Genomic DNA, 25,485 nt, shown 5'->3' with positions numbered 1-25,485 from the left:
AAATTTGCCTATGCAGCTTGATGTCCGGAAAGCAATCGCGTTAATATGTATACGACTTATAAAGCATTTTATAACAGCGAAAGAACAACCAGTCGTCGTACAATGCAAATAGCGTAATGAGTGGGCCATACAATGCTCCAACCCATCACAAAAAATTGTTCTTATTCCCCTATAACTGGGGCGCATACCCACTTCAGCCATAATTCCTCATCGTCGTCAGCCACTGCATGAACAAATTGCACAAAAATTCTTGCAAGTGTTTAGCTGATACCACGCTTCTGAGAAGATGGATGAAAATAACCTAGCGAATGCCGGCCTACTACCCAAACATATTTATTAATAATGACCTAGTGGGCATCAGGAAGTGTGCTTGCAGAAGTTACTCAATGAGTGTTTTGAAGAGGCTCCGCTCTTCTAGCATTCGCTGTAACTGTGCTGCGCCTTCCGTGCAGGCCTGGCGTTTTTCGTCCCTCTTCTGCGTTTTTCGTTTTCACGTCCTGTTCCCGTTACAATTGTTTCGAAAGGTTCCGCAAAGTCCTTACCGGGAAGCATCGGCATACTGCGGAAAGAATTTTCATACATAACGACGAAAACTTGGACATGTGCACTTTGAAAATTCCTATATATGTTTGGTGAAAGCCTGCGGCCATTCGACTGCCTGAGCCTTGTCTCTTTTATTGCCCTATCTCAGCAATCACGTGATTGCTGTAAGGAGGAGGAAAAATGGCTGAAGTCGTTACATGGCACAGATGGACAGGCGGAGGCGAGTATGAGCCAATAAAGGCTTTCGCTCTAATATAAAGCTGGTCCTGAGCAGCCCTATTAGGCTTATACGTAACAATAAGCCCGTAGACACTATCACAGCCGTGTATCGAAAACGGGTGGCTGCGTTTCCTCCTTCACGTTTGAACTTGAAGCGTAGTTTGTCGCATAACCACACTGGCACATCACTTCGAAGTGGCGCTGTTTGCCGAGAATGAAACGCTCCATTCTATCGATGTCAAAGTCCTCAAAAGTTCCACCTTGTTCTTTCGGTATGAGATCGCTAGGAATGACGTCACGGAGTTCAGAGAAGCCGCCTTTGAGCAAGTGTATCTGAAAAAAAAAAAAGGAAAAAGCCGTATGATGGGCAGTACCTTGGTATCCACACCACATTTAGAGCAGTCTCGCAAATTTACTTTGGTATTTGTACTAATTCCTATTATCTAACATGGTCGAGTAATGTGTAGCTTCTAATTTTATTTTTTCCTTAGGTTTGATTTAACCTTATTTTACAGCAGTGCATTTGCCAGAGAGGTTTCACCAGTATAGGCAAAAAAATGCAATGTCGACGCCTCAAAGTAACCGCGTGTCACCTGCACGACTGTTGCAACAGTCATCGGAGATATGGTTCCGAAAATTACAGTGTGCGTCTGTGTAATGAAGATGTATTTTTGCTCTATTTCGTGGGTTCTACAAAGTATGTAAGTATGTAGTCAAAGGCACGAAACACTGGCAACGTAAAACTTTAGGGAAATTAGCATCGTGTCACTATAGCACGTTGCCTATCTGTGCTTTCGCCGGTACTTTCGCTGCTTTCGCTTTATCTATGCGCATTCGCCAGCACACCTGCTCTCGTTGCGACATGCCCTGATATACCAAATTATCGGTTACAGTAAGCTAAATACGACCTCTGCTTCACCACATTTGTTTTCAATGACATTTATTCTTGTTGGAAGAAACATAAAACGTGGGAGCCGCCGTGACATCGCCTGTAAGAAAGACATATTTGGTGCTCGCGCATTTCACTGGTAGAAATGTAAAATGTAAAGCTTTATAAACTACATACAATAAACTATCCTTCCTAGCTACATTACCCTAATTGTTTTAAAAAGCCAAAAAAACTTTGGTCGTGTACCACTAAAAAAAAGAAAAGGCATATTTTACTGGTTTCGAAGTTTTAATCACAGTATGAATTGAGTTAGTTCAAACACAACTTTGTAGCCGGCTTGAGACTTGGAATATTGTGTTTTCGTAATCAGAATTATCGCGCGGGACACATTCTCGGTTTGTTAAAGCTCACTTTTATCTGCTCTGTCACAATAAATATCGGATATGGCGAGCTATAGTTCATGGTCTCGATGCACTTCCCTATATAACAATATTCTAATAATATTTATTTTTTCCCCGAGTTTTTTTTTCTGAATCGCGATCCTTCTTGTTATCACTTATGGCCGGCACTACACTGTGCAGACTGATATTCTCGCATTCACTGTCGCTGACATTGTTTGTAAAAGACAGGGCACAACTTTTTGCAGCACCAAAAAGACTATAGCTGCAACAAATTTTGTTGTCGTGAGGCACTTACCCTCTCTTTCAGTTTTTTCGATAGAAATGGCTTCATGAATAGGTTGAATATTCCTTCAAACACAGCGGGAGTGTTCACTACGTAGAATGCTTTAGTCCGCAACGGGTAAGTGTCCTGGAAAAATGCAATCATATATTGTATTACTAAACCTTTGGCATCATCAGAGCACTGTTCTTGTATTTTAAAAATGTTCAATTTTGCAAGTGTATATCTAGCTGCGCATGAACAAACACAACCACAACCATTCGTAAAAATTATTTGAAGTCCCTACCCCTCTCCCCTTCTCCTCATTCTGAAAATGGGGCCGGCTGACCTTCGGCCCAATGATTCATCGACGCATTGTGCGCCGTATTATTGCACTTATTTGACTTGATAATAATAATATACGTCAAGATTTGAGGCTCACGTAATAGAATCCTAGCTTAACAGAATCTTCCATCACAGTTTTCATATAATCGTCGCAGGGATACCAGTTGGTAGTCACTAGTTAGTTCACTATAGTAGTCACTAATCACTTGATGAACGAGGTCATGTCCACGTCCATCCTTATCTTCTCAACACGTGTTTCGTGGTCACTTGGGAGAAACTAATGAAGGTATTAGTATTTTAGGATAGCTTGTGCAGCCCTCACGCATGATAACATAGCTCCACTTGTCGGAGTGAAATGCAAGCAGCGTTGGGTCTTTTACGGTGGTTTCCTGTTTAGATTGACGTTAACTCATTTGTTAAACACTTCGTCTTTTCACCTTCATGGCGGTTACCGCCAGGTAAGAGCATTTATCTTCCTATCTTACCCTAAGTAATGGCACGTAACTGGTGGGAGACAACACTCTTAACGTATACTGAAAAATAAAAATAAGAAGAAAAAATTGAAAGTGCCCACGATTTGAACCACTGGCTCCTCGCTCCTCAGCGAGCTTCTTTAACCAACTAGGCCACGCCGCTCATACTGTATATCACACTAACTGCAAGCTATATGTATACACCGTTTACCATAGGGTTACGTTCAATGAGCTTAAAAGAAACATTCTTCAACAAAGCGTGCACTTTGTTTGGACAAGCCATACATAGTTTTTCTAAACATTGATGTCTCCGATGTCTTGATCAATGGAGAAGTGGGTTCACTAAAGCACATGCAGTTGGACAAAAGGGGCATTCTAAAATGCATCTGGCTCTACTTTGACTCTGAAGCAACAGAAAAAAGGGCCCGCATCAAGTCTAGGACTATCCGCGAAGTTACTGGTCCTGTCACGCCTGTGAATTCAGTCCCCATTGAAATGCGCACTGTAACCATCACTTTAGACGGACATATACAACTCGCTTCTCCAGATGATATGTGGTGAGTTACGCCGTTAAAACATGATGTGCTGTTAAAACATTATGCGCCATTAAAACATAATGAAACAGGTGAGTTGCGCCGTTAAAACATCGCATGTACTGCTTCGTCGTTGCAGCAGTGTACATCTCACCAGGAACCTTGCGGAATGATGTCATGAACTTCTTGCTGTACAGCTTAAGTACTGCGTGCCTACAGGAAATAAGAGTGATAGTCAATGGAGACTTCAACGTAATTTACTTCGACGTGAAAGCCAATGGCTTCACACGTTTCTTGATGCCTCGCTTGGACTGTCAATTCAGGCAGTATGGACCATGTTCATTACATTTCGTATGGTTCCTAAATCTCGTAGCCTTACTTCGTATAACAGTTTGACGTGTTGCTATCGCATTCATCGCTTCCGCGTTGTGCCAAAACTGTGACTTTTTTGAAGCGTACTTTTCGTAGTTTCGCAACACTGGCTCAATAAAATTTTCTTAAAATTTGTATGCTATATGTCTATGCCACCCACTTACGACAATCTACTTCATTTTTGTCGAGTAGAAGCTATGTAGGACCCACTAGATGCATTAAGAGTTTTCTAAGTCATGGTGCGGGAATCTCATGGTGGCGTCTGCACCCACATTTTTTATTCGCGCGTTTTCTTCCCGCGCGTTATGTCGTGGTATAAGAGCGGCATCTTCAGGATCATGAAATTGCACTTTGCTTATGCGCGAAAAATTGTTTAGCTCTTAAGCGTTCCTTAAATGTATAGGCGTTTCCATTTAAAAAAAAAAAGCTTTGAGAGAACGCTGCGTCATGATGGTTATAAATTTCGTAGCAACGATATGGCGCGTAGTTGAATGGTGCACACATCCAGCATACTTAAAAAAAGTTTTTTATATAGAAGTTAGCGCTTTTATTCAGCAGTGGCTATAGTATCTCCTTCTCTCTTTGCCTCTGTATTACTACACTACACGCGTCAATGCTATGATTTACCCAGCACTCCTTCTTTCTTTCTCCCCTCCCCTCATCCTCTCCCTTAGTGTTATCAATGAGGCTCCAATGGGGTCTAGTTGGTACGTCTACATGTCATATTACACTATACCCGGCTATTCTATGCTTCACTTTTTCCTCCCCATGAGCCCGCCGATCCTACAAGCCTTCGAGTATCCTTGTTAACATCACTTGCGCCTATGTTTTGCTTCACATCTTTCCTCCTCGCACTGACTTCCTTTTGCGCCACTTGCTATCCTATAATATACAAGTCTATTCTTCCTCCCTCCTTCCCCTCACATCTATCCCACTCATTCTATACTACACACGGCTTATACATCATATTGCTGTTTGACGATAAGCAATGATGTGCGATAACAGGGGACCGCATGAGATGATAGCGCAGTTTTCTAGGGCGCTCCGCATTGCAAAATCTCTCAACTTCGAGCTTGATTGCTAGAAAATGAAGTAGGACGTGCGATGTGAGAGAAACATCAGCTCCCACACCCAAAGCAAGAGCGTAACACGAAAAATTAGTTTGCTCACGTGGCACCTCGCTCGCATATCAGCTTATGATATTTGTTTCTTTTTTCTTTTTCTGTGGATTGGTTGCGAAGAAAAAATGGCGTGTGTATTGAGCCTAAAGGGAACCTGAGCACAATATTATGTGACTTCGCAGTCTAAAAGTTTGAAGGAAAAAAATAAACGAAAACGAAATGGCAACTGTATCTCGCGTGTAACGTTTCAAGACCACAAAATGACCGATTAATGCCGTGGTGGAGCTCTCCTTAATTTTCGCGCTGATTATCTGGTGTTATCACGTAGTACACGGGCCTCTACTATTTCTCCTCCACCTAAATGCGACAGCCGCGTTTGGCGTCGAACCCGCGACCTTGGTGTTGGCAGTTGAACACCATAACCACTGCACTACCGAGAAGAGCAGTATACGAAAAGGTACACACATTGCCTTCACTGGAAGTGTTGTCGTGTGGTTGCACCAGACTGCAGTATATTCGTAAGTCCATAAAGCACTCTGCGTGCTCGCAACACTAGTTGGAAAAGGAAAGATAGCTGTGCTTAACAGGGTCAGAACGGCTATTTCGCTTGGCGCTGTGGTGGTTTCTTGGTTGTGGCATCAGATCACATTGCTTCGTCAAAGACAAACAGGTGCTGGCCGTGGTTTACATCATTCATTACATCATTCTCATCGGCATAAATGATTTCCTTGGTGAAACAGCGGCAGGAGTTGCGCTGAGCGTGCAAACATCGGGCCTCTTCGGCGAACCGCATAAGATTTGCTTTAAGTTGAAAAACATCCTGATAGCGAGGCCGATGTTGAATGTAATTGATCATATGTAGCAAGGCTCATTAAAAAGTGCTAGCGCTTTTGTGCTGCGTTGCTACACTGCTACAGGCAAGTCCTTAACAGATTTCGAGGTAACTGCGCTGGCTCAAGCTGCTGACTGCATGTATCGCACTGATTTCTATTGTCCCACCAAAACCTGAATACGAATGTCGTTCGTCTACTTACAAAAAAAAAAAAGAGGAATGCCTGTGTCAGTGTATCTTGAAATAAAGAAAATGGTAGTTTTGCTTGAAGTAGGATTGTTTCTTTCTTTTCGTTCACCAATCCATGTTACAAGGCTTCTAGTGAGTAGGGTCGTGTGAACACTCACTTATACATGTTGGCAGTAGTTGATAATCAAAGCAGATATATGCACGCACGCTACGCATATACGGACATCATATAAATACGCACGAAATTACATACATGCTACGTACACACTACCTTCGCGTGCGCATTTGTGTGCACGCAACACACATGTGAAATGAAAATGTTTGGGGCGATTGATTAATGCAGCTTCATTTGAGAAACGGTTTAGCACTACGGCTTAATTGCGCAGAAAACAAGCGAAGGCGAAACGTCACACACGTAACGCAACGAATTTCCGGAAGTGCTTGCCTGTATAAACGAAACTTTACTCCGCGGTGTATCCTGAGTATTGATTAGAATACACACCCTAAGCAATGATGCACATGTGCTCGCCAAGGAAAATTAAGTCGTCATGAACGAGTTGGATAAAAAACAAACTACAGTGACTGTCACCTTCTTTACAATGCATAAAGTTTCTGATTTGCACCGTTCTCCATCGCGAGTAATCTGCATCCTTCGGGAAGTGATAAAACGACACGTTACCATCTTTTCACCGTGATGCCAGGCATTGAGGGGAAGCGGAAATGGTCTTTGGGCATCGCTTTCTCTTTTATATGAGATCGCACGTGTGGCATGGTGAAAATAAAGGAACTATATGCGGCTGCCCTCAACGCGCGCAACGTGGTAGTATAGCTCCCTTCAAGGTGGACCCTGTTAGCACCGTTGCTAGGTGCGGCCGCGAATCAACACCACTTGTGCCGAAGGCAATACCACGTTCACGATGCAGCATGTCCCGTCAGAGAGAAGGCAAAAGCTTTTACCTTGAATATCAACACTTGTATTTGAAAACAAAAAAAGTTCTGCGAATACAGAAGTATTAAGGATCGCAACCGCATCAAACTGATCACACCAACCCTGCAGCACGTAAAACTAAAAGCTCACCCACGGTAAGATCATACAGCATGTGAACTTAGCAATATCAGCAAATTAGAGCATTGCAAAAACACACAAAAAACAGTAGGAAATAAAAATAAATGTGGTGGGTGGCCAGAACACGTATCAAATTGGTAGTGGAGGAGTAATGTGACCGACTCGCTCCGGGTAGCAGTTGCACACATACTACCGTTTTATTAGACGTCCCACAAATATATACAAGCACAGAGTGTTGCCAACCTACACACTGAAACCGAAACTGAAAGATACACTGTTTGCCTAATTGTTTTTAAAAGCAGAAGTTATTTGAAGATAACTGACAAGGAACAACTTCAAATTTCGCGAGAAAAAAAAAGAGGTCTAGAAAATGTCTACAGTAAACGATAAAGTGTTGAATAAGATACAAGTTCCGATTAAAGATGCAAAGGCTTTCTTATTAAAGATGCAAATACTTGCTCTATGTAAAACAATAATAAATTAGCATGTACAATGTTTTGAAAATAGTTATATGTTTCGAGAAACTTGTTTCTTTATGTAACGATGAACACCAGGAAACGGTGTTAGAATAATTATATTTTAGTGCAGGCTACCATGCATGCACGTTACCTTAATTCTAATGAATTCTTTTCTTTATTCTTGTTTCCTTCTCTTATAAGTCGCTCATTTTGATGTTGTGATTTCCTATACAAATTGTTATTGTGATGATAACTTTCTGTCATGAGACTTCCTACTAGCCTATGGCTATGGGTCTAACTAGTGTTGTGAATTTACATGAACTGTATTGAAAACAACGCCAGTAATGTCGAAGCACTTCAATATTTAAAGGTTGAGATATAGTTTTAAACAAAGATTCAACAATAGTACGCAAAGATGGGCAAGTTGGTTCGGCTGGAGCTGAAACTTTAGTGCACACAACCCGTGGACACAGATGGAAGGTTCACAAAGACTGCACTCGTTTTAGTAAACCTTTCGCTTGTGTCCTATAGTGTTCTGTGCGCGAAACCTTCAATAAACATTCAGCTTTGTGCATACCTGTCCATAATTTAGCTCATGTTGTCTGACTGGCGTTATCGGTGCGGAAAAACATAAAAAAGAGGGTAGTGCTAGGCAAGCAATGATAATTTTTGAAGCTTTAACTTCTCGAAACCACGATATTACTGTCTCAGGCACCGTAGAGCAGGGCTCTGGAAATTTCGATCACCTGTGGTTCTTTATTGTGCACCAATGTTTTAAGCACACAGTTCCCATCCTTTCTTTGCTTTTGTCGACAATCGCGCTGCCACGTTCGGGATCCACACTACGACCTTCAGGTGAGCACACGACTGCCACAAACACTATGCCACCATAGAGGGTTGCAAAGCGAACAAGAGAACAATGGTATGTAGGTGCGGGTAAATTTAACATCAGGCGTGCGCTGCAAAATGTGGTGGGACTTCCCAACCTGTATGTGTGGTGGACATAAAATACCCTCCTCATTTCAGATAAGAATAGCACTGCACCCAAACACAGACAAGGTGAAGAAAGACCACGAAAAACAGCGCCCAACAGGCACCTCCACGTTAGGTTAAAAAAAAAAAAAACCCAGCTCACGAATGAGCCCCAGAGGATATGAGCACATTTAGGACTTCGTACTAATATTCGGGTGTTTCAGGAAGTGTTTCCAATTATCATCATATATCAGGAAATTTGAATATTTGTTCTCAGGCTATCGTTATTTGGTTTTAACGTAATATTGTGAAAAACGAAATAGCCGAGAATCCAGGGCAGTTTTTCTGTGCTTCTTGTGATTCTTGCCCGTGTGTGATTGTGATGTGACACAACTCAGCAGCGAAACTTCTTTCTCGTTTTGTTTTGGTATTTCTTACATCGTTAAACTTACTTGAGCGAGTGCTACAATCAATCGAAGGAACATCGGTGTCATCTGGATAACATGGTGCATTCCTAATCCACCAAGGTCTTCAACACCCACGATTCCTCGTATCTGCGTCTCTTCCTCAAGAAGGAGACACTCCACACGCATGAAGACACTCTTGACATATTCGTTGAAAGGACAAATACTGCTGTTCCAAGCTCCTGCGAATGAATCAAGAGAACCGCCGTGTGTAACCACTCAGTTTGAAGGCATGCATGCAAGGGATAAGCACCAAAGCGTAATAAAGGGATGCTAAAAGGAAAATGGTTTCAACGTAGTAAAGTACAATTTTACAATCTCGAAAATACCACTTTTCCCGCGACACCAGGCTGAGTAAACGTGAAAACGCGTGAAAAAAAAAAAAAAGCGAGTGGCAAAGCCACCTTGAGATTCCACAACAGACCGCGCGTAGTGATAAATTTTGAAGGCGTCTACTGTGTGTCACGTAGCTTCCAATCAACTAAATGAAGTAAATTGTAACCTGTGGGTGCCTTAGACTCAGTATACAAAGTTCTCAAAAAATTTATTAGGTCAATAAAAGAAAAATTTCGAAAGTACATTCTCAAGTTTCTTACGTCACGTGTGGAGATCTCAGCGTGAATATTAGAAATGAAACTACAACTTTGATTTTCGCCGCTAATAATAAACCCATTATAGTGACACATCTATCCATAGAGTTCTCAGAGTGCAGTTTGTCAATATAAATTAAGTCATTGTTTATATTTATTTTATCCTTAGCTCATTGCTAGTCTTCCGAATTTCGAGGTTTCTATGAACCGTTACATCAGCAAAAAATAAGCTGAGTGAAGTCCTCAGATTTTTTTTTCTTTTCCCTTAAGCACAGACAACTGCCTCGTCTCCCTACCCTCTCTCGCATAGCGACGGCGTTTATCGCCATGTTCTTCCTAACTTGAGGAATTTACAGAGCAGTGTATATTTAAAAGCGCCTTGCGGCACACACACACACACAAAAAGCATGCATGTAGTTTTCATCGCTTCTCGAACTGGGAAATGCTCTGATATCGCTGCGCGAATGGCAAAGCCAAAAAAAAAACGGTCGTTTTGTTATAGAAAGGGGCGTTTTATTATGTGAGAGTGACGAAATTCGAGAAGCGTTTTGTTTGGTTTGACGCGACTAGTCGGGTGTCATTCAATGTAGGATGAATGTAGCGCCCATCTGAAACAAATATTCATATGATCCTAGACGGGCCCTACGACTGCGCGATAAAAATGTTAAAACGAGTGCTTATTCTTCTCCTGATACCAAAGAGTACTTGTGATTAAATGTTAAACTTTGAAAAGAATTGCAAAACGCCCCTAGGTCCGCTGCACAACGGTCGCCACGAGGCCCTTCCTCCGGCACGTCTCTAAAAAAAGCTCGCGCCGACAGGAAACGGCCGTTGACGTCTACCGCGGCTTTTAAGGTTGAAGACTAATAACTTCCGTAAGCGTGTGTCAATTGCGATAGTTCTCGTATTCATCTGAATATTCAGCGCTACAAACACTGCATAGTGAATAAATATAAACGTTTCTGCACACCTTTAAATACATTAGCCACGCGCCGTTCAGCAAATAAAGTGACGTGAACCGCATTTCTTTTCCCGCTGTTTCCCTGTCATCGGTTGGAGGCAGACGTTTGCCCATGTGCTGTAAAACTGTTAGGAAGAACATGGCTACCGAGGTAGCCAATGATATTCATCTGTGGTGCTTAAATGATTATCGCTACTTAAGAAAGAAGAGTAAGAAATCGAGAGAATTTAGCAATAATTGCCCATTATTTATACATTCTCCTTAATAATCCCGAATTAACGACCAGGATATAATTTAGCATGCTGGGTCTTTCTGTTTCATTCCCCGTACTTTATGTCTATCATCGATTATGCACACACAACTGAAAGATGTGAGACGCAAACAGAATAAAAGAAAAAAAGAATCCCACCGAATCTGATCAGTCCTGTCGCTCTTCCATGGGAGTCTCGGTGATTGGACAGCAGGAAAAGTTTATGCTCCCGTGAGATTGTCCGGTAATCCACAGCCGACGGTAGGAAATTATTGTAGTACTCGGGCATGCTGCTCCGAATGCGTAAGAAATTTTTCAGAGACTTCAGCGCGTCGTCGATCCGGTACTTCCGGGCTCTCAGGAACATAAGAAGAACGTAATCGGGTGGAGGTCTCAGGTCGGTTTCGTCTGAAAGAAAGAAGATAACAAAAACATTTCAAAAGCTTTAGTCGCGCTGCCGTACGGCAGCGTGATTGCAGCTTCTCTACGAACGCTGCCTGCTAGCCATTTATGACAGGCAGCGTCCGAATGTCTGCTGCGATAGAGTTTCTTAAAATTAACTAGAGGGGACTCTGTCGCTGCTATCATTCAGCGGCAATGGGAATGGTGGGTAGTACACACATTTGCCTAGTCTTCGTACTTGCGGGCGGCAAGTCGTACTTGTGGCTTCGTTTATTGCTGTGTTTCGGATTTGTATTGAGAAAAAGATTCAACCCTTTTAAACATTGTAACCCGATTTGGAAAGGTAAGTCTAAAAAATAAGGTGGTGAAGCGCAACCGTTGAACATTTGCTAACATTTGTTTTGTGAGAAAACAGCTCCAAGCCACACGAACACACACGGAGCCAAAATCAGGCCAGAAGTACAAAGGTTATACAAATGTGTGCACTACCCATCATTCCCATGCTTGTTGAAGCGTCGTGCGTTGCAGCTTCCCTGAACACTAGCGCCAGAGTCCCCTCTAGTGTATATTAGAAAACTCTATGGCTGCTGCAGATGAGCGTATAAAAATGTCTAGTGTTTCCACTCGACCTGCGGTCGAGTGTTGCGGGTGGTGGAGAGGATGAAGAGAGAGTGAAGTGTGTTTCGAGCAGGTGGAGGAGCCGGCAGCTGCTGTGGGTGAGGGAGAGAGTGACGTTAACGCGCAGCTGTGGCTTGACTTTCTTGAAAACGCTCCAACATCTGCGGCGAGGGGTTTGTGCGGAGGTACGAGACGTCGGTACACAGGCTATTCAAAGAGATCTTTTTTTATCTAATAATGGACAGTTACAGCATAATGGGCCTAGCGAGATAGTGGGTTTACCGTGATAGAGAGATCAAAGTGCGCATGTGCAGGTATGCTCGTTACCCGTAATGCTTACCGTACGGGCGCTATTTTTTAGATTTAACGTTACCGTATTAGCATGGTGTACGTACTGTACGTAAACATGGCGGTGCTTTCGGAGACCAATCCGTAGTGATCTTGGCGTAGTTTCTGAAAGATTCACTTCGTTCGCAGCAAACGACTGTTTAAAATGGCTTCGCTTGCCTTCAGTTAGAAAAGGTATTGCGAATAAGCTAGCGTAAGCTTCCCATTTCGAGCGTCTTCAGGCCTAACTAGAAGATCGATGTAGGCAAATCGGCAATAACAGAGGCTCTTGCGTTTAATGCGTGGTTCATACTTATTTACTTTGATCATTACTAAAATAAACTTGTAACAATGCCTCGCTTGGTGACACACGCTTCTCGTTTTGTTTTCCTTTTCCTGTTCTTTACCTTATCAAATCTCTGATAGGTGGCGCCACCATGACCGCTGGTGCTTGTAAACCATGTAAACGCTATCCCGCTAAACTATAAGAGTTGTCCGCAACCACCGTTTGCTGCACGGTAACAAAGTTTCCTGAACCTTTGCTATTAGGCTAATGGTAACTGTAACTGTTTATTATCGAAGTTTATATGCCCGAAGAGCACAGTAATATTATGACGAACGCCGTAGTCGAGGGCTCCGGAAATTTCAACTGTTTGGTGTTCTTGAACTTGCACTGACATCACTCAGTGCTCTCAGTGGAAGCGTTCCGCTTCCATCGAAATGTGACCCCTGCAGCTGGAATCAAACCCTACGACGGGGGGGGGGGGGGATGAGCCAAGCACCGTATCCACTATACCACCGAGGCAGACTGTGCACCTAATCAACACTCTTAATCACATTAGATACACTCGCTGTCTTAACTCCAGCTACTTCATATTTGATTCATCTGTACTTAACCTTGAAGCGTACCCGGGCATTGCACCTATGCTCCACACGCAGCTTTGCTCCAAGTTGTGCGGATAATGCCACAGGCCAGATGTTTTGAATCCAGAGCTAACAAAAATGATGTGCCCACTCTCGGCACAATGACATGCTTTGGCCGCAAATAACTTACACACAAAGTGAAGGAACGCTCAACGACAAGCACAAGCGGCTGAGTGTTCCTTTACTTTGTGTCTGTGTTATTAACGGCCGAAGCATGTCATTGAGCAAGTACCAACTAGGCCAACAACCAGCATTGTTACACTCTCGGCACGTGGGCCGCAGGAAGCTTTTGCCTGAAGTTTCGGACTACACATGCCGAGCAGCCCGGAGCAAATCTAGCGCCACAATTTTTCAATAATGGTTTTTTCTCCTCCTCCTCACCTTAACATAAGCGTTTGTTGTTGATCATGTATTGGTTGAAAATACTCCTGAAACCATAAGCGTTTGGTTACATGATCAAGCGTTTGGCTTATGGTTTGTTGTTGATACATGATCAACAACAAACCATAAGCGTTTGTTGTTGATCATGTATTGGTTGAAAATACTCCTGAAATAGAACTAACATCGCAAACACACAAGATGCCTTAGATAGAAAAGACTCGCACGAGCGCTGAATGTAAACAGAATAATTCTTTTGTTTACCAATGCATATACAGGGTGTTTCAAGAAATCTGTCCAATATTTTTTAAAAATCAACAGAAGACGCCATTTGCTTGATGTCTTCACAGTTGCTTTTTCTGTAGCGGCAGGCATCGTAAGAGGGTGGAAGGCATCACTTCGAACAGTAATTTAAGAAAGTTACATTAATTAACTTCTTTTTCTGTAGTGTCAGGCATCTTGAGAGGCTCCAAGGCATCCTTTTGAACGGTACTTAAAAAAGCTTAAATAATTAAAATTTTAATTAGTGGAGTTAAGCAGTTAACTCAAATAAGAGAATTGAAGTCCCTGATGCAAAAAACCAATGGTCACTTTGAGATTTCAAAAAGCGGCCTCTAGCAAGAACTACCGAAAAATAAAGTTATCCTAAATTCTGCCACGAAACGAAAATCATTCTCAGGTCGAAACCAAAGGACCGATGAGAGCAACAAACAGACGACTAATGATGTCAGTGCGCAAAACAGTGGTCACAGAGGCCAATTTTCGCCCAGTTTAATAACGTATGTGGGTAGTGCGTGCTGTGATTGAGAGGGCAGTTTACACACCCACACGACGAAGTTTATTGATTTTTGGTGTAACAACGGTCCCTCATTTCAGTTGCGCTCATTCGCGTTTTGGTTTCGGTGTCGCCGCATAATTGGAGAGAATTTCAATATTTCACAGTTAACACTAGAGGTGAATTTTCGGAAACCTTAAAGTGGCAATCAGTTCTGCGCATGAAAGACTTCGATTCTCCCTTTTGCCTCAAAGGCCTATTTCCTCTACATAAAAAGTTAATTATTTTAGCTTTCATAAGTTCTGTCCCTAATCATGCATTCTAGAGTTTAAAATGCCTGCCATTACAAAAAAAGTAACTCCCATGACAGCGAGCAAATGGCGTCTCTTGCTAATTTTAAAACAATATTAGATACATTTCTTCAAGCACCTTGCATATGCCCGAGACAGCCTTAGCGCACATGACCACTCAGAAAGCGAAAGTTCAAAGCGAAGGTGAAACAGTGATGACATGAGTGTATTAGATACGATTGATTGAGATGTGAGGGTGAACGTCCGAAAACCACCATATGAACATGAGAGAAGCCGTAGTGGAGGGCTCCGGAAATTTCGACCACCTGGGACTCTTTAACGTGCACCCAAATCTGAGCACACGGGCCTACATACAACATTTCCGCCACCATTACAAATGCAGCCGCCGCAGCCAGGATTTGATGCCGCGACCTGCGGGTCACCAGCCGAGTACCGTAGCCACTAGACCACCGCGGCGGGGCTTAACGTGCACCTAAATCTAAGCACATGGCCCTCAAGTATTTTCGCTTCCATCCGTATTCGGACGAGTACTTGCATAAATATGTATTGCTGATACAAAGATGATGTTTCTTATACTTCGCAAATACGGACCAAGTGCAGCCATTTGAAATTTTATTGGAGAAGGATGCTCTTACGAACTGTACTAGATGTGAAACACTTGCAGAAACGAGACCTCTTCTATTATATTTGTAGCGCCTAATGGTAAGCTTCCAACAGTAATATTAAAGATAATAACTGGTTTGACGTCAAAAAGCCATGATATTATTAAGAGAGATGCCGCAGTGGAGGGCCCCGTAAGTTTACTACGCACACTGACATCACGCAGAACGCTGTACCATATCACGTCGTTCGAACTGCTACCGTCACAGCCGTAATTGAACCCGCGACCTTCAGATAAGCAGCCGAGCGCCGCAGCCCCTGTACCGCCGAGGTGCACAAGCTTCCAGCAGAGAGACACGTTTGTCGCTTATCAAAGAAAAAAATTTGGCAGATTCCACGTACCTTGGGAATGGATGTTGTGCGAAACATGCGAATGGAAGGTTACCAAGTTGTAATTCTTTTATTGAGCGAAACGTTATGAACTGGCGCTAAATATATGTGAAAATGCACGCACAGACTTAACTTCAACAGCCGCATATGTTTCATATTAGCAGTTGTTTACAATTGCGGAACGATTCTAACAGTAATATGAGTACTAGCAACATCAGAAAGTAAGCTCGTATGACGCGTTTGGGCGTGCGCTGGCGCTCACAAGGATAGTAGCCGCCAACATTGCAACAAAAAATAAACTTCACTGGTTGGCGTCTAACTAAATGTGACGTTAACCCGACATGGCAGCCGTATCGTAGGAGTACATATATAATGTTCATAAAATTGGATAGCCAGTACTGCAACCACAATTCACGTTTCATGGACAATTGGGTTTATTTGATAGGTAGTTCCGAGACCTGGCGTGACTCTGTGGTAAATAAGATACTTGAATGCCACAGAGAATGCTACAATTTGATTCCTGTAGGCTTCGTTACATTTACTTTTACATTCGTCTTCTCAATGCTGCTGATGCCAGCTTTTTAAAAATGCTAACGTTTTAAAATTACTCATGCGTGTTCTCACTGTTTCTGGGTAAAAACAAACTGTCCCCCTCCAGTGGCACATACCCGGCCGCAGGTATGTGCCACTGTCAAATGTGTAGCATTTCTTAGGAAACTTCAGCGAATTTGAGGGTATCTATCTATCTATCTATCTATCTATCTATCTATCTATCTATCTATCTATCTATCTATCTATCTATCTATCTATCTATCTATCTATCTATCTATCTATCTATCTATCTATCTATCTATCTATCTATCTATCTATCTATCTATCTATCTATCTATCTATCTATCTATCTATCTATCTATCTATCTATCTATCTATCTATCTATCTATCTATCTATCTATCTATCTATCTATCTATCTATCTATCTATCTATCTATCTATCTATCTATCTATCTATCTATCTATCTATCTATCTATCTATCTATCTATCTATCTATCTATCTATCTATCTATCTAGAAGAAACGTGAAGAAAATATTTTAGAAGGAGTCATCGAACCAATGACCTCTCGCTCTGCAGAGGATGACGCAAACCACAAGGCTGGAGAGCGCACGTTCTCCAGCCTATTAACGGCGAGCGATTTATATACACCATGTACCATTGGTGTTTCTAAAAGCTCCACATATTCGACGTATTTTTGTCACCAGTAGCGAGATAGTGCGAGAGGCGTGCGTTGGGCGCGTGCGCTCATAAAAGACATCACCGCACGCGACCCCGCTCGTTGCGATGCACACGCACCTCCGCATGGCATGATGAAAGTGCATATAGATGCTCGCTGGCGTGGTTACTTTCTTAGGAGTATTTCTTAAGGACAGGCAGCAAGTGTTGTGCATGAATAATTCATTTCAAAACACTGAGTTAAATGTTATATGAATGGAAGAAAGTTTGATGGCATAACTTGTAACGTCAGGCGTTTTCGCACCAGAAGAACAGCATGTCGACTCCGACTGCTGGAACGTCGGAGTCGGCATGCTCATACCAAAGACGATGCTTTTGAGCAGCACCTATGACGGCATAGAAGCATGTGATACCGCATTTACTGTACTGTTGAAACAAGAAGATTGCATTAATCTCGGTGATGTCTTCTACGGGTGTTTCTAGGACGTAAAAGAGACATTACTAAGATAACTTCGAACTGCTTGTTGCACGAAATAATCCTCTCCACATTCTATTAGTGTACTATCGCCATAATAGCTGTGACACAAAGCAAAGTGTGGTGAAAAAGTTTAAATATTTGTCGTAAATTTTCATTGTAATGTCGCCGTCAACATCACATCTGCATCTCGAGGATTCCTCGAGATGCTGATGTGGTACACTTGCATTGTACTCAGTACGTCTTAAAACATCATTTTTGTCTAGTTGGGAAGCACTCCCAACGCCTTTATTCATTGTTCTGTTGAGAATCAAGCACTTCCTTGGAGTGATGGCTGATGACAATGAAGATTTATAGGTGAGCCCTTCGGAAAGAGTTGGAAAATCGAAATAACCCACTCGTTGCTCAATTAGCGTTGCTTTAGGTCTGTTTGTTATTGTATTGCTGATTTAGTTGGTAATTACGATGAAGAATTATGGTTGGGTCTCTGGAATGAGTTGGAAGATTCAAACAACCCACTAGTTACAGAATTCGCGTTGTCTGAGGCCTGGTTGGTATTGTCCTGCTGATTCGGTAGCTAATGGCGATGAAAAATTATAGCTTAGCTTTCCTACAAGTTGGAAGCATTCAATGACGAGGCTTAGATTGTGTGATGCCTGGATACTCATTTCGGAAGGTGTGACGCCAGGTCGTTACATCTGTCTTTCACCACGATATATTACATATGTGTACATCGTTCCTTCCAGACATGAAGCCTGGATAGGATTTTCGGCGAACAATTTTCAAGCACTGATATGGCTATATTTTAGGGTAGTGGGTCTACATGGAGAGGACCCTCGTTGGCACTCCTTTCTAGCTTGGGCTTATTTAATTCATTTTTTTTTATTTCGCGTGATAGCAGTACGAACGTCGGCTTCGGTGTGACGGTATACTGTTATGGTGCCAAAAATGGCCATTTCTGTTCTCTTATTGCAGCTTTCGTTGTAAAACAGCGCACCCTACTTCTATATTTGTAAGTCAGGCGAAGTAGCCACAAGAATGCACAAGAGACACATTTGCCAATGGAACACCTTCCGACAGCATCCACTCCTTCCCTGCACAATGGCAGGTACCCCCCCCCCCCCTACCCAAACACACACCACACACGCACACACACACACACACAAACACACACACACACACACACACACACACACACACACACACACACACACACACACACACACACACACACACACACACACACACACACACACACACACACGCACGCACACACACACACACACGCACGCACACACACACACGTTTCTTCGCGTTTTTGTTAATGCCCGAACAGTGATGTTCAGGCCGGTGGGCCTCAACATCGTTCTGATACAACGAGATGTCATTGTTAGAGGTGAACACAAATGATGCAGGAGTAAACGTGAAAAAGACGTTGAGCTTAGATAAACATGAGGTGGTTGCACTCGCTTCCCGCAGACACAGCGTTGAATTAATCAGACTCTCTTGTGAAGTTTACATGCTGGCAGTGTTTATACCCCACTTATTTATACCCCGAGTCGGTTGCGCCTCACCTGGGTATGGCGAAATGTGCTTCGTAGTAGTGTCCAGTTGTGAGGAATTGCTTGATTGTCATCTTAAAAGCAGCGCAAAAGGACTGCAATACGACAGGAACGACGCAGGACAGGCGCTGTCCCGTGTCACTCTGTTGTCCTGTTGCCCTTGCACTGCCCCTTGCAGTCTTTTTCTGTAGCTCTGCGTGTGCGTGCTCCCTTTTCGTCCGTATGGAAGCAATGGGCAGGGAGGACATAAGCACCTCGTGCTCCTGTGGTTGGGCAACACGGTCCACAGCTTGGGTGTCCTCCTGTACGATAGCGCAATAACAAACAAAAGTAGCTACGCCGAATGATAAGTGAGCCAAACGCTGCGTAAACATTCTCGCACGTGTTTGACCCACAGCAAGCGTGACGCTCATTCAAGGCCGATCTACCTAACCTGGCGGAAGGCCGTTTGCAGTCTTTCCGCCTCGCCGCTCTTATGTGTTCAAGCAAGACCAGCAAAAGAAAATTAGAAGATTTCGAGTGGTGGCCTTGGCGTAAAAAAGAAATTATATTGCAGAAGGTGTCACCAGCCACAACGGGACTATAGGTTTCCCGTTCGCAGTCATATGCAACTGGCCTCGCACGTTGTTTTATTTTTGCCGAAAGTATTTCTTGGTGCGAGTACGCGCTCTGTAAGAAAGTGGTTTACTTTTTCTTATCACTTATCCAATTCTGAGAAAAAAAAACACTGTCGAATAGGAGAGTGGTCAGTGGCGTATAATGCCCTAATATTTAGTGGACATTGTGCGGTTTTGAATACTGACCTACATTAATGGAGAGTATTCATCATCATCATCATCATCATCATCATCATCATCATCATCAGCCTGACTACGTCCACTGCAGGACAAAGGCCTCTCCCATGTTCCGCCAGTTAACCCGGTCCTGTGCTTGCTGCTGCCAATTTATACCCGCAAACTTCTTAATCTCATCTGCCCACCTAACTTTCTGTCTCCTCCTAACCCGCTTCCCTTCTCTGGGAATCCAGTCAGTTACCCTTAATGACCAGCGGTTATCCTGTCTACGTGCTACATGCCCTGCCCATGTCCATTTCTTCTTCTTGATTTCAGCTATGATATCCTTAACCCCCGTTTGTTCCCTAATCCACTCTGCTCTCTTCTTGTCTCTTAAGGTTACACCTACCATTTTTCTTTCCATTGCTCGCTGCGTCGTCCTCAATTTAAGCTGAACCCTCTTTGTAAGTCTCCAGGTTTCTGCTCCGTAGCTAAGTACCGGCAAGATACAGCTGTTATATACCTTCCTCTTGAGGGATAGTGGCAAACTACCTGTCATAATTTGAGAGTGCTTGCCAAATGTGCTCCACCCCATTCTTATTCTTCTAGTTACTTCAGTCTCGTGGTTCGGCTCTGCGGTTATTACCTGCCCTAAGTAGACATAGTCTTTTACAACTTGAATTGCACTATTACCTATCTCGAAGCGCTGCTCCTTGCCGAGGTTGTTGTACATTACTTTCGTTTTCTGCAGATTAATTTTAAGACCCACCTTTCTGCTCTCCTTGTCTAGCTCCGTAATCATGAGTTGCAATTCGTCTCCCGAGTTACTCAGCAATGCAATGTCATCGGCGAAGCGCAGGTTACTAAGGTATTCTCCATTGACTCTTATCCCTAACTGTTCCCATTCTAGGCTTCTGAAAACCTCCTGTAAGCACGCGGTAAATAGCATTGGGGAAATTGTGTCCCCCTGCCTTACACCCTTCTTGATTGGTATTCTGTTGCTTTCTTTATGAAGCACTATGGTAGCAGTTTATCCCCTGTAGATTTCTTCCAGAATGTTTATATATACTTCATCTACGCCCTGATTCCGCAGTGTTTGCATGACGGCTGATATTTCTACTGAATCAAACGCTTTCTCGTAATCTATGAAGGCTATGTATAGGGGTTGGTTATACTCTGAGCATTTCTCTATTACCTGATTGATAGTATGAATGTGGTCAATTGTTGAGTAGCCTGTTCGAAATCCTGCTTGTTCCTTTGGTTGATTGAATTCTAATGTTTTCTTTACTCTGTTAGCAATTACCTTTGTAAATAGCTTGTATACTACAGAGAGCAAGCTGATCGGCCTGTAATTCTTCAAGTCCTTGTCATCTCCTTTCTTATGTATTAAGATGATGTTAGCGTTCTTCCAAGACTCTGGTACTCTTCCCGTCAGGAGACACCTCGTAAGCAGGGTGGCTAGTTTTTCTAACACAATCTGTCCTCCATCTTTCAGCAGATCTGATGTTACCTGATCCTCACCAGCAGCTTTGCCCCTTTGCATGCTCTCCAAAGCTTTCCTGACTTCTTCTATCATTACTGGTGGGGTGTAATCTGGGTTACTGCTAGTTCTTATAGTATTAAGGCCGTGGTTGTCACGGCTACTGTACAGATCTCTGTAAAACTCCTCTGCTATTTTAACTATCCTATCCATATTGGTAGTTATTTTGCCTTCTTTGTCCCTTAGTGCATACATCCGACTTTTGCCTATCCCAAGTTTCCTCTTCAATGCTTTGACACTTCCTCCGTTTTTCAGAGCGTGTTCAATTCTCTCCATGTTGTACCTTCTTACATCGCATACCTTACGTCTATTAATCAACTTCGAAAGCTCTGCCAGTTCTATTTTGTCTGTTGTACTTGACACTTTCATGATTTGACGCTTCTTAATTAGGTTCTTCGTTTCCTGGGAAAGCTTGCCAGTGTCTTGTCTAACTACCCTGCCTCCAACTTCCACTGCACACTCCGTAATGATACTCGTTAGATTATCATTCATTGTATCTACGCTAAGGTTCGTTTCCTCACTAAGAGCCGAGTACCTGTTCTGCAGCGACACTCTGAATTCCTGTACTTTCCCTCTCAGTGCTAGCTGATTGATTGGCTTCTTGCGTATCAGTTTCTGTCGTTCCTTCTTCAAGTCTAGGCGAATTCGAGACCGTACTATTCTATGGTCACTGCATCGTACCTTGCCAATCACTTCCACATCCTGCACGATTCCAGGTTGTGCACTCATTATAAAGTCTATTTCGTTCTTTTTTTCGCCATTAGGGCTCCTCCATGTCCACTTGCGGTTTTCTCGTTTTCGGTAGAAGGTATTCAAAATGCGTAAATTATTGCGTTCTGCGAATTCTACTAGTAGCTCTCCTCTGGCGTTTCTAGTACCGATGCCATAATCTCCTACTGCCTGGTCTCCAGCCTGCTTCTTCCCTACCTTTGCATTAAAGTCGCCCATCACTATAGTATACTGTGTTTTTACCTTACTCATTGCCGATTCCACGTCTTCATAGAAGCTTTCAACTGAAGCGTCATCATGGCTGGATGTAGGCGCGTAAGCCTGTACTACCTTCATCTTGTATCTTTTATTCAGTTTAATTACGATACCTACCACCCTTTCATTAATGCTATAGTATTCCTCTATGTTGCCAGCTATGTTTCTGTGAATTAGGAACCCCACTCCCAGTTCTCTTCTGTCTGCCAAGCCCCTGTAGCAAAGGACGTGCCCATTCTGTAGCACCGTATAAGCCTCATCTGTCCTCCTAACCTCACTGAGCCCTGTTATATCCCATTTAACACCCTCTAGCTCCTCGAATAGTACAGCTAGACTTCCCTCACTAGATAAGGTTCTAGCATTAAACGTTGCCAAGTTCAGGTTCCAATGGCGGCCTGTCCGGATCCAGAGATTCTTAGCACCCTCTGCTGCGTTGCAGATCTGACCGCCGCCATGGTCAGTTGCTTCGCAGCTGCTGGGGACTGAGGGCCGTGAGTTATTTGACGTAAGCATGTGGGAGGTAGTGGCCAGATACTGCACCAGGGTGGCCAATCCTTCTCTGGTGAGGGAATGGAGAGTATTACCTTCAGTTTATTAAGACGAAAAGTTGGAGAACGCTTCAGCCTCGCCTAAAAAATCTGAACGGGATAGCGTGATCGGGAGCCCTGCGCATCGCCTTCAACTGTGTCGCAAGAAAAAATAACTTTTCTTCGCGTAACATCAGTTGTTTCAAAATACTCTAAAATGGCCACTACAAGTGAAGTTACGATAGACCCACTTCACATGATTCTTTCTTTCGCATAGGGTTGAAATATCCGCTACACACCTGCAAGGGACCACGCGCAGCTGCGCACTTTGTAGCCTAACAGGTGGGCTGCTTTAAACCGATCGCTTTATCGTATACGTGGGCAGGTTGTGAAGCCAGATAGAATAAATTATTATGAAGTTCTTAAGTAACGGGTGAGTTAGGAGGAAATGTTTTATATTACGCTTAGCCCTCATCCAGGCAGTCCTTCTCCAACTCTTCATAGCCAGTTAAGATTATCTTTTAGAGTTCGCCCCTCTTTCCATGAACGCTTATAAACTATTTCTGGAAGGTGATTTTGCGTGACTAGCAGAACACATGCATCAGAAATGTAGCTGGCTTAGCTGTCGAGATTTTAAAAGAACAAATCACGAGGAAACAAGCTAAAGCGAAATATGTTTAAAATAGTTCCCACTCACCACTTTTATATATCACGCAGATTTTGGCTCGTCGAAAACTTCCGACAGGAACGATTCTGCAGCTACTTCGCTCGGGATAAGTTCAACCAGGAAAATGGCAGCTGCCAAGGCCCGATGAACTCAAGTGGTCTCGGATAACACGGCTGCATTAACGGAGCGACGTGTATAGTAGAAAAGAAAGAAAAAAAAAAACGTCTACGCCATTTGAACTGCCATATAGTCATCGTCGACGCACACCAGATAACAGGCCTGTAGGCGTTTGCGCTGTACAACGCATGCAGAAGCTTCTCGCAGTGGTAGCGGAAATAGGTCTGTGCTGTTTTTACCACACCCGCGTGATAGTGCTGGCATCAGTTTACGCAAGGTTTTTACTTACTTTTTTTGAGGAGGGGGGGGGGGGGTAGCCGAAGCACAAGTATAGTGAGGGAGGTCATTTCCCTCTCCTCTACAAATCGCTTCTCCTGCAGAAACCTCTCCACCTCGCAAGGAGGCCATACGTGCGTGACTTTCTCAGGTCGTTCGTTTGTAATGAAAATAAGAAGACTGGGCGTTGTTATCACCGCCAAAGTTGATTCTGACGCTGTTTAAACACGCTGTGCGTAGTCCGCCGCGGTAGTGTATCGGTCGCGGTGCTCAGGTGCTCAGCCGAAGGTCGCGGGTTTGATTCTGGCCGTGGCCGTTGCACTTCGAGGGATATGAAGTGGTAGATGCCCGTCTACTGTGTGATGACACGGCGCGTTAAATGGCACCAGATGTTCGAAATTGGCGGAGCCATCCACCGTGGCAATCCTCATAGTCATATCTTGTTTTCGGACTTTAAACACCAGGTACGCTGTGCGCACGCTTAGAAAAAGGGGCAGAAGGAAATTCAAAGTGTTCCATTTTTCAATAATGATATTCTTATGCAAAATACGCTGCAACGCTTGGTCAATGCACGGAAGAATTCTGTCAGTTGTGTTTTGTAGCGTTTCTGTTTTTTTTTTTCGTTTCATCGAGTAGAGGTTTTATTTAGTTCAGGTTTGTTTCTCGTATAAAATCGCACGTTTTGTTTTTTTTCTTTTGAATTTCTATATGTAGTAACTCGCTTCCCTTTGTAAAGATTCCGCGATTGAATCCTTGCTGCGGCGGCTGCATTTTCGATGGAGGCGAAAATGCTGTTGGCCTGTGTGCTCGGATTTGGTTGCTCGTTAAAAGACCCCAGATGGCGAAAATTTCTGGAGCCCTCCACTATGGCGTCTCTAATAATCTTATGGTGGTTTTCGGACGTTAAACTCCCCATATCATCATCATCTGTAATGCTTTGGTGACTGAGGTAACTATAAATACTAATGAAGAATATTTATTTAGTAGTGACGGAAAAGCGCTGAAAGGCAAATTACAGTTCATTGTTGAGTATACGCCGGACTCACGTTTGTTCGCGTCGGAAATTGGTTAGCGAAAGCAACATAAGACTGCCGCCAGAGGACGGTGTAACTTGGACGATAAAGTTGCGTGTCGCAGTGAATTACTTTAGTTGTCAGATATGCCTTTCATAATATGCCTACAGAGTGAGTGGATCAAAAAGATCCACGAGGTCAGAGTCACAACGGGAATCGGTATAGTGCGAAGGCTACATCGCGAAGGGTTGTACGGCCGTCAGCACCTTTAACACGAACACTTCGATGCGTGGTTAGTGCTAGTTTGATTACTGCCAGCCGCGAAGTGCTAGGCGCTTTTACCGTGATAATACCTTGCCAGGCTTGGATAGTATGTCAGCATGTATGGTTACTATCTTGGCAACAGAACCCAAACATACGTGGTGTCAGCTTCATTCAAACGGCTGCGGGGCCCGCGGAAGAGCGTTCGCTTTAAAGGTTGGGATGGCTGTACATCGCGTTGCTTGAATTACATAAATATATGGGAACTCATGTAGTGCATGGCATGCCAATGATGCATGCGTGCTTTTTGAGGGTGTAATTTACAACTTCCAGATACCGTGGCGCCACTGAGTTGTGGCGGTCGGAAGCTCTGTATAGATTATTGAAGTTTTGATGAT

At 43.3% G+C, this 25,485-nt stretch overlaps 1 protein-coding gene across 1 annotated transcript; it reads right to left on the bottom strand.

Annotated features, from left to right (window-relative positions):
- Positions 1-655: 655 nt before the first annotated feature.
- LOC119170667 (alpha-tocopherol transfer protein-like) lies at positions 656-19,081 on the bottom strand. The gene is made up of 5 exons (XM_037421897.2): positions 18,942-19,081; positions 11,097-11,345; positions 9,125-9,318; positions 2,348-2,461; positions 656-1,095 (listed from the first exon to the last, which is right to left on the bottom strand). Exons 2-5 carry the CDS (start codon positions 11,302-11,304, stop codon positions 859-861), a joined length of 753 nt encoding a protein of 250 aa, XP_037277794.2. The 5' UTR covers positions 11,305-11,345; positions 18,942-19,081; the 3' UTR covers positions 656-858.
- Between the last annotated feature and the right edge of the window lie 6,404 nt (positions 19,082-25,485).

Source organism: Rhipicephalus microplus, chromosome 2 (assembly GCF_043290135.1).
Source record: "Rhipicephalus microplus isolate Deutch F79 chromosome 2, USDA_Rmic, whole genome shotgun sequence".
Classification (NCBI taxonomy): Eukaryota; Metazoa; Arthropoda; class Arachnida; order Ixodida; family Ixodidae; genus Rhipicephalus; species Rhipicephalus microplus.
The sequence above is the reverse complement of the archived record's forward strand: the minus strand, read 5'-3'. Positions and strand labels throughout refer to the sequence as shown.

What these genes read in the sequence shown, in the direction of transcription:
- LOC119170667 (XM_037421897.2), bottom strand. Translation starts at nt 11,304, where the DNA reads ATGTTCCTGAGAGCCCGGAAGTACCGGATCGACGACGCGCTGAAGTCT. An exon ending in GACAGGACTGATCAGATTCG is followed by an intron (nt 9,319 to 11,096) that starts GTGGGATTCTTT and finishes ATTCATTCGCAG; the next exon opens with GAGCTTGGAACAGCAGTATT. An exon ending in CGAAAAAACTGAAAGAGAGG is followed by an intron (nt 1,096 to 2,347) that starts GTAAGTGCCTCA and finishes TTTTTTTTTCAG; the next exon opens with ATACACTTGCTCAAAGGCGG.